General features: G+C 63.8%; 2 protein-coding genes across 2 annotated transcripts in view; both read left to right on the forward strand.

Annotated features, from left to right (window-relative positions):
• The window catches only part of CACTIN (cactin, spliceosome C complex subunit), a 16158-nt gene extending 12122 nt beyond the window's left edge, over nucleotides 1-4036 (forward strand). Inside the window, exons 7-10 of the mRNA XM_017507411.2 lie at nucleotides 144-336; nucleotides 1118-1240; nucleotides 1344-1657; nucleotides 2328-4036. Coding sequence (XP_017362900.1) covers nucleotides 144-336; nucleotides 1118-1240; nucleotides 1344-1657; nucleotides 2328-2818 — 1121 coding nt within the window. The 3' untranslated portion in view covers nucleotides 2819-4036. The remainder of the gene's footprint in view (nucleotides 1-143; nucleotides 337-1117; nucleotides 1241-1343; nucleotides 1658-2327) is intronic.
• Nucleotides 4037-7919: 3883 nt separating this feature from the next.
• The window catches only part of TBXA2R (thromboxane A2 receptor), a 15407-nt gene continuing 14230 nt past the window's right edge, over nucleotides 7920-9096 (forward strand). Inside the window, exon 1 of the mRNA XM_017507413.2 lies at nucleotides 7920-8045. The gene's annotated coding sequence lies outside the window, so the exon portion shown is untranslated. The remainder of the gene's footprint in view (nucleotides 8046-9096) is intronic.

The following is a 9096-nucleotide window of genomic DNA, read 5'->3' on the forward strand; positions in this document are numbered from 1 at the left end:
AGGGTGGGGGTGATCTGAGACCAGGGAGGAGGTGGGACCCCAGGGAGGAGAGGGGACCCCCCTGTGGAGGGGGCGGAGGCACTGATGGGGCAGAGGAGCGCCTGGAAAATGGAACTGCACCCCCATGCCCCTGCCCCCTGCAGGTGAGCGCCGCGAGGGGGTCAACGCCTCCGTCAGCTCCGACGTGCAGTCGGTGTTCAAGGGGAAGACCTACAACCAGCTGCAGGTCATCTTCCAGGGCATCGAGGGCAAGATCCGCGCCGGTGGCCCCAACCTGGACATGGGCTACTGGGAGAGCCTCCTGCAGCAGCTGCGCGCCCACATGGCTCGGGCCCGGTGAGCGCTGGGCACAGGCACTAGGGACAGTGCTGTGTGGGTGGGGTGGCTCTCGCCCCCTCCTGCGACCTTATGGGGGCGGGCAAGAGAAGTGCTGACTGGGTGGGGCCGGTTCGTCCTTGACTCGGGTGGGAATGCAGGCCGGGGTTGGGAATGCAGGCCGCTAGCTGGAAGGCCCCAGGAGGCTCCAATGCACTGGCCCCGGAGTTGTGAGCCCCGTAGTTAGGCGGGGCCTCCCAGGGCTCCCCAGCAGCTTCCGCCCTTTAATGAGTACCTGGCCAGCTCCAGCAGCCCCGGCATCACAGGAAGCCCGGAGGCGGCCTGTCCACGCTGCCTTCCGCCCAGGCCGGCACCCTCCCAGTGCTGCTGCCGCCTCTGCCTGTGTACAGATTCCTGGAGTGTTTGGCACCGCTATGTAAATACAGTGTCTCCTCCGCTAATTTGTAAATGTCTCTAAATTTATCATGCTCGTTGGCTGGTGTCCTGCTGGGCCCCTTCTCCTGACCAGCCTCAGCCACAAGACACTGAGACTCCAACCTGAGACAGAGACCTGCCCCTCCCTGCCACAGAACAGTTCTCCGGGGTCCCTGGGTCCCCTCGTCCTCGCTGCTATAAGCCTTGACCCTGAACTGGCAAGGCCTGGGCAAAGGTCCCAGCGGAGCCTTGGCTGCTCGCCACCTTCTCAGGGTCCTTGCAGCAAAAGGGGATGTGAGAATGTCGGTGGGGGTGGGGCTCGGAGCCCCTTCGCCTCCACGTGGGTAACCCCGGCCCTGTGTCCCAGGCTGCGCGAGCGCCACCAGGACGTGCTGCGGCAGAAGCTGTACAAGCTGAAGCAGGAGCAGGGCGTGGAGAGCGAGCCGCTGTTCCCCATCCTCAAGCAGGAGCCCCAGTCCCCCGGCCGCAGGTAGGCGCAGCGCGCGCCCTGGGCAGGATGGAGGAGCCGCGGGCAGCCTCCGCGCCTTCGCCCTCCATCGCTCGCTCGCTCGCTCTCTCTCTCTCCTCCCCAGCCTGGAGCCTGAGGACGCGGCCCCTACCCCGCCCGGGCCTTCCTCGGAGGGCGGCCCCACGGAGGCCGAGGTGGACGGCTCAGCCCCTACAGAGGGTGACGGCGATGGCGATGGTGACGGTGACGGTGATGGCGAGGGAGAGGCAGTGCTCATGGAGGAGGACCTGATCCAGCAGAGCCTGGATGACTATGACGCCGGCAGGTACAGTCCGCGGCTGCTCACGGCGCACGAGCTGCCACTGGACGCGCACGTGCTGGAGCCGGATGAGGACCTGCAGCGCCTGCAGCTCTCGCGCCAGCAGCTCCAGGTCACGGGTAAGGGCGGGGCTGGGATGGGGGGCGGGGCCAGTGGAGCGCGCTGGGGGGCGGGGTTTGTGAGGCGGCCTGGGGCGTGGCTGAGGCCCAGGGGTGGGGCCGTGCCTGGTGGAGGCGGGGCTTGCTCCAGCCTCATTTCCAGGCGGAGGCCAGTGGGGAGTTGCTTGTTTCTTCTCCCCCGGGTCTCTGGGCGTCCATTGAGTCAGCTGCGCGCACTGGGGCATTCACTCATTCATCCTGGGCTTGCTGGCCCACTGGCCTTGGGGACATGGGTGGTCGGAGCTTTTACAGGCCACTGTCAGCCCTCTGGGGAGCATGGTCCCAGGACAGAGGAGGAAACAGGCCTCAGAAGATCCCTAGGCCGGGATCCCATAGGGGTTCTTGCGCGGGGCCGGGTCCCGCAGCCAGGCCCTAACCACCAGGCTCTCGCCCTCCGCGCTTCGTCCCTACCCAAGAGGACGATAGATATGACGACCAAGGTCCGGGGCCCAGGGCAGGTGGTGCGGGACTCAGGGTCCCCCAGACCCTGTCCTCGCTGTGTGTCTTCACTGGCCCCAGCCTCAGTTTCCCTTCTCGGGAGGCACCAATGGCTGCCCTTGCGGGAGAGGCTGAAGGAAGACTAGGACCCAGGGGGAGGCCTAGGCCCGCGTTCACACCGTCCCGCCTGCAGGAGACGCCAGCGAGAGCGCCGAGGACATCTTCTTCCGACGGGCCAAGGAGGGCATGGGCCAGGACGAGGCGCAGTTCAGCGTGGAGATGCCGCTCACCGGCAAGGCCTACCTGTGGGCCGACAAGTACCGGCCGCGGAAGCCGCGCTTCTTCAACCGCGTGCACACGGGCTTCGAGTGGAACAAGTACAACCAGACACACTACGACTTCGACAACCCGCCGCCCAAGATCGTGCAGGGCTACAAGTTCAACATCTTCTACCCCGACCTCATCGACAAGCGCTCCACGCCGGAGTACTTCCTGGAGGCCTGCTCCGACAACAAGGACTTCGCCATCCTGCGCTTCCACGCGGGGCCCCCCTACGAGGACATCGCCTTCAAGATCGTCAACCGCGAGTGGGAATACTCGCACCGCCACGGCTTCCGCTGCCAGTTCGCCAACGGCATCTTCCAGCTGTGGTTCCACTTCAAGCGCTACCGCTACCGGCGCTGACGGCCCCAGAATGGCTTGGCACCCTCGGCCGCAATAAAGGGGCTTCGTGAAGCTGGTGGTCACTGCGCTGAAGGGTCGCGGGGTCACCTCCCACCTCAGGCTGCATCTTCCCCTCACCAGGCCTCAGTTTCCCCCTATACAAAAGGGGGGTCACCATCAAGCCTGCTTCCGAGAGCTGAGGGGACGTTGGGACAGGCTGGCCCATGGTCCCGATGCATCAGAGGGGGCACTGGGGGCGTCTTCAGAGCCAGCTGACCTCGCCGTCCAGGCGGACACGCTCCGCCACCTCAGCCAGGCTGGGTGTGGGGCCCACAGGGCCTGCCCCAGCTGAGACCACACGGGGTGCTGTGGGGATGGGCCACAGGGTCCCGGGCCTGGCGATGCCTGGCTTGTGAGAGGCAGGAAACTCAAGGCCAGCCCCAACACATCACAGGGTGCCCATCAGGCCTGAGGCAGAGCCCGGGGCGTGGGGCAGCTCCAGCCCTGCCTACAGGCCACCCACACCCTCGTCGGCAGCACTGAGGCCGGGACCCTGCTGGCGCCCGATCTGCCGCTGCCGAAGAGACCATCGGTGAACACGTGCTTTCTGCAGGGACTGGCCCCGGCTCACCCCTGTCTGGCTGTGAGGCCCGTTTCCCTGCAGCGGAGAAGGAGGACAAGTTGGGTCCCCATACCCATCTACTTCAGGGTTATGGGAACCAAGGCTCACTGAGCTGTCCTTCCCTGCCTCTGAGCACAGGGCCTGGGGGACGGGCTCCCCAAAGCCCAGCCGGTTAGAGGTTGGTGAGGGGCTTCCTCCGGGGATGCCCCCATCTGGCCTGGTCACAGGGCCTCGGGGCATGAGACCAGTGACCCCGAGTTCCTGCCCATGTCAGGACAGTCGCTCCTTGCTCCCCTTTCTAAGGCAAGGAGGGCTGAGGCCACATGGGTGCCACAGCCCTGCCTGGAGTGGCCCAGCAGGCAGGTTCGTTCCTTCAGCATCTGCCGGGGAGCATCTCCGACTGAAGCAAAGTGGAATGTGCCTCCCAGACCCCCCGAGGGCCGCACCCAACCTCCCCAGTTACCAGCCCCAGACCACCCACAGCCCTGCCCCATCTGGAAATAGTTTCATTTGTTTTTTTAGACTTTTGTAGGTGGGGAAAAAATCTTTTATTCTCATGGAATTGGCCTGGTGGCAAGATCGCATGTTTTTTAAATAAACATTTTATTTTAGAATAATCTCAGGTTTGCAGAAGTGCGGAGAGCGCAGCGTCTCTGGCGCCCCACACCCGCTGCCCTAGTTGCTGGCGTTTGTGACTCCACACATTTGTCACAAGGAAAGAGCCTGGGAAACAACACGGCACCCGGCTGGGCCCGACAGTCCCTGGGGGGCTGTGCCCCACCCCTCTGTCTTGTCTCCCGAAGTGGGGGCAATGGTCCGTTATTCCGCAGACAACGGGAGGGAGGGCACGACGTTGGACTCCGCGGCTGGCCTGGGCCCAGGCTCTCATGGGGACGGTGCTTGGGCACACCTGGGGACAATCGTGGTGGTCCCACCTGGAGCTGCTGCTGGCATGGAGTGGATGGAGGTCAGGGGTGCCGTCCAGTGTGCCGCAGTGTCCACCGCAGCAGGCAGAGGTGGGAGGCAGGTCCTGAACTCCCCCCGGGACACCGCTCACCTCCCAGCCCTGACCTCAAACGAGATCCCAGGAGTCTGGCACAGGGCATAGGGCTGGCCAGCTAGGTGTACCTGATCAAGGAGCTCCCTCTCCACATTGCAAATCCTGGCCCACCCTGACCACCCCGCTCCAGAATGCCTAATCGCAGTGCAGCACCCAGCACCGCCTTTACCAGACATCACAAGTAGCAGATTGCCAGCGCCGTCTTAGAATCCACTGCGCAGCCTCTCACATGGGTCCCTGGCCAGTTCCACCGCCGGTCGGTACAGGACAAGCCGCCGTGGGCAGCGCTGACTCCGGGTGGACCTGGGAGGCACTTTTTGTATTTTTGAGACGAGGTTTCACTCACCCAGGGTGGAGTGCAGTGGCGTGATCGCGGCTTTCCGTAACCAACGCCAGAAGGCACCTCTGAGCCTAGAGCGGTGTTTGGGAAAAGCCCGGTTCTACAGTCATGGGCCAGGTCGTGCTGTGTGGCTGCTGCAGCCCCCCCACACCGCCCCCCCGGACCCCACACCAGTTCTATGTGACAGCAGTTACTTCCATTTGGCTGCTAGGGACACAGGCTCACAGCAGCCCATGTTTTCCAGCCCAGAAAGTGGCAGAGCCAGTATCAAGCTGGCTTTCTCTATCTTGGAGAATCCCACTTCCAGACCACCATGCCATCCCAGCCTCAGTTTCCCCACCTGCCCCTGCAGGGGTCCCCCCACCCCCAGCATCCTGGTTCCCCCTCCTCTGGTGCCTTTTGGACCCCAAGGGAGATGGCTGTCCCCCAACTGGCAAGGCACATGTTTTAACAGGGGCCCCAGTCTGGAGGGAGCAGAGCTGGGGCCCTGGGATCCCCGAAGGCTCATAGGCACTAGGCCTGAGAAGACGGGCTGCCGGCCAAGGAGGGTGATGGTGCCTTGGGGAGGACAGGCCAGCAGGTGTCCAGGGCAGGGGCACACAGGGCTCAGGCCAAGCTAAGTAGCCAGGTCTTGGGGAAGCAGGGAACCAGGGAGGCACGGAGGGCACGTGAGCTGGGCAGGGCCTCTGAGCTGGGTGTCAGGGTCACCCTGCAGGGACACTGGAGGCCAGAGGTAGACTCTGCATGCACCGCCCCCCCAGCTACCCCAGGACTCCCCAGCCTGGCCCAGGTCCACCCAGTGTCCTGGAAGCTTCCCCCGCCCCCACCCCAGCTTCCTGACTTGGGCTGTGTCCAGAGCTAAGAATAGACACTCCCTGCCGGAAACCACAGCCGTGGGGGGCACATCCTGAGCCTGGCCTCCGTTCCCACTATCTGCCCCCAACTCCTCCCACCAGAGCCTCCTGTGCTCCCATTGAACCTGAGGTGCTGGCGGGGGCGGGCCAAGACAGGGAGACCTCCGGCCACCAGCCTCAGACCGCAGGGAAGCCCAGGGCCCATGTCCGAATCCCACACAGCGACGCATCATTTCCCCTTTGGGCCTCAGTTTCCCCATCTCTAAAGTGAGCATCTTTACCCGGATTTGTAGAGATGTGGTGAGACTTAAGCTAAGTAGTGAGTGTCCTCTGAACCCCGACCAGGCTGTTTCCCCGAAGAGACATTGCCCTTGTTATCTCCGGGCCGGGGACAGAGGAAGTGGGGACAGGACAGCCTTCCTCCACCTCCCACTGCCCCCTCTTCTGGAGCCCCAGCCCCACATCCTCCTCCCCCCGCCCATATCTGCCCTCCTTGCAGTTAGTATAGCGAGAACCTCACACACTTTTGCCTCCAAAGCTTTATACATGCAATTCCTGTCACTGCCACATATCCCAGACCTGGGGAGCTCCTATTCATGCAACAAAACCCCACTTCGTATGCCCTCTCCTCACGAGATGCCTTTCTAGCTCACCTCTGGGCTCTCCTAGGCCCTGTCACTCCCTTTGGCCCAGCCCTGACCCCAGGGGGCTGGAACAGGCTGTATCCAGTTCTTTGTCCAGCCTAGGGCATCCCAAAGGGCTGGCCTGGTTTCAGTCTCACTTGGAGCTCAGAACTGTTCCACTGTGTAAGCTGGGACACAGAGAGGGGCTGAGGAGAGTAAGGCTTGGAGGTCAGATCAGGTTGGCTTCACCCAGGAGTGGTCTTCGAGCCAGGGTTTTGCCAGATGTATAGGAGTTGGATGACCTCCTTGCCAGGGAAGAGAGAAGCTGTGTGAACCGGCTAGTGAGTCAATGGGACAGACCCTAGGGAGGGAGGCTGGGTGTGGCCAAAGGCCAGGAGGAGGAAGGATGGGGGGCGGGGTCGCCGGGGAAGGGGCTTCCGGACTCTGCTCACGGGAGGGCCGGGCTGGGGCGGGAATCCATCCCCTTCATTCACAGCCTGGCCCAGGGGATGGGGTGGGGTGGAGTCAGGGCCAGGCCACACTGTCCCGTCCCACTCCAGGCCCTAACTCAGGTTCCTGTCTTGAGGCCCAAGATCCCCCCTCCGCAAAGACACGGTCCCAGGCCCTGCATCCGCGCCTCCTCAGCCATTCCTATGGGGCTCCATCCCTCCTTCCCCAGCCCACGCTGGGGGACCGGCAGGACAGAGTGCCCATCCCCCACTGCAGCCTCCTGGCTCCAGACCCCTCCTCCTCTCCTCTAAAGCCACCTCCGAGGCTCCTCCTCCAAAGACCTTCCCACGAAATACCATCACCGCAGCCCTCCTGGCTCACCTGCTCTGAGACCCCCCCTTTCTCATTCTGCCTGTGGAGTCTGGTGCACCCCCATCCCTCTGTCCTCCCGCTGCACCCCTGGAAGGGGCCTCAAATATGCCCTGCATGTATTAAGCACCTACAGCGTGCCGGCGTCCAGCGCACCCAGTGAACTGGCTTGCAGTCCTGGGGTCTGGGCGACCCGGGGAACCCATCTGTCTGGACCTGCTCCGCCCCCTCCAGGCCTTGGGTGCTGCCCAGATGGTGAATAATACGGGTCTGGCAGCAGGAGCGCCGGGAAGAGGCCTGGAAGGGCGGCCAGGCAGCTGGAGGGGCTGAGGCTCCCAAGGAGGCGCCCCTGCCACCCCGACTTGGGCCACCACATCCCTGCCACCTGCGGCCTGGAGGGGTCCCAACGGGTGCTGCCTTCCCCAGGAGGCCACAGGGTGTCCCGGCGTGCTGGGGGCACCCACTGACCCCAAGTCAGCCAGGCCCAGGCCCGAGGGGCGTGGCCAGCGTGGGGTGGGCGGGGCTGATGAGAGACAGCGAGAGACAAAGAGACAGGACGCAGAGAGACAGGACGGAGAGACAGCGGCGGGTGCCAGCGGCCCCGACCCGCCCCGGCTCGGCTTAGCCCCCGCGGACCCCTCCAGGCCGCGCCCCCGGGGCGTCCTGTGCCACCACGCCCTCCATCTGTGTCCCGCGGCGACGCGCCAGCGCCAGGGTCCTCTGCTGGGCCCGCCCCTGGCCGTGACTCAGTTTCCCCGGAAGGCCCCACCGGATCCTGGCCTTCCCCGCCCTCCGCCCGCCCCCGGCCCTGGCCCTGGCCCCAGCCTGGGCGCCCGCACATCTGCCTGCTCAGCTCCGGACGGCGCCGGGACCCCCTGCGCGCAGGATCCAGCCAGGTGGGGGCCCCGCAGAGCAGAGGAGTCTCCGCAGGTGAGGTGGCCTCGCGGCTCAGGACGGGACGCGCTGCTCTGGTGTGAGCCGGGCTGCTGGGCGCATCCGGCGCTGGCCCTGCCCTGCTGTGGGTGTGTCCCAAAGCCCGCCGTGACAGCGGCCAGGTGCCGGGTGTCCCCTGTGTGGCCCAGCGGGTGGCACGGCGCCCCGGGCCTGCACTGGGTGCCGCCCAGGCGGCTGGGTCTGGGTGCCGCCCAGGCCGATTCTGTGAGGGGGGCTCGCTGGTCTCTGTGGGGCCACTTGGCTGTGAATGGGTGGGGGGCCTGCAGCCGGGGAGGGGGCCCCAGGCCCTGGGTGTGGCCGGCAGTGAGTGCGTCTGTGCAGCTGCAGCTTGTTTTGGGGGAGGGAACCGTGCGTAGCTCTGGTTGTGTGTGTGTGTCTGCCTGTCTGGTGGTTGTGTGTGTGTGACTGTGTGTTGGTTTGTTTCTGCCTGAGAGTCTGACTGTTTACCATTGTGTGTTCATCTGTGTGTGTTTCTGTGTGTGTCTGTGTATGTCTGTGCATTTGCTGTTTCTGCCTGTCTGTGTGTTTTTGTGTGTCACATTTCTGCCTGTGTGTGTCTGTGTGTGTGTCTGTGTCTGTGTGTCTGTGTCTGTATGTGTGTGTATGTCTGTGTGTGTCTGTGTGTGTCTGTGTGTGTCTGTGTGTGTGTGTCTGTGTCTGTGTGTGTCTGTGTCTGTGTGTGTCTGTGTATGTCTGTGCATTTGCTGTTTCTGCCTGTCTGTGTGTTTTTGTGTGTCACATTTCTGCCTGTGTGTGTGTGTGTCTGCGTGTGTGTCTGTCTGTGTGTGTCTGTGTCTGTGTGTGTCTGTGTCTGTACGTGTGTGTGTCTGTGTGTGTCTGTGTCTGTACGTGTGTGTGTCTGTCTGTGTGTGTCTGTGTGTGTCTGTGTGTGTCTGTGTCTGTGTGTGTCTGTGTGTGTCTGTGTCTGTGTGTCTGTGTGTGTCTGTGTCTGTGTGTGTGTGTCTGTCTGTGTGTGTCTGTGTCTGTGTGTGTGTGTGTCTGTACGTGTGTGTGTCTGTCTGTGTGT

This window comes from Cebus imitator, unplaced genomic scaffold (assembly GCF_001604975.1).
Source record: "Cebus imitator isolate Cc_AM_T3 unplaced genomic scaffold, Cebus_imitator-1.0 Scaffold375, whole genome shotgun sequence".
Taxonomy (NCBI): domain Eukaryota; kingdom Metazoa; phylum Chordata; class Mammalia; order Primates; family Cebidae; genus Cebus; species Cebus imitator.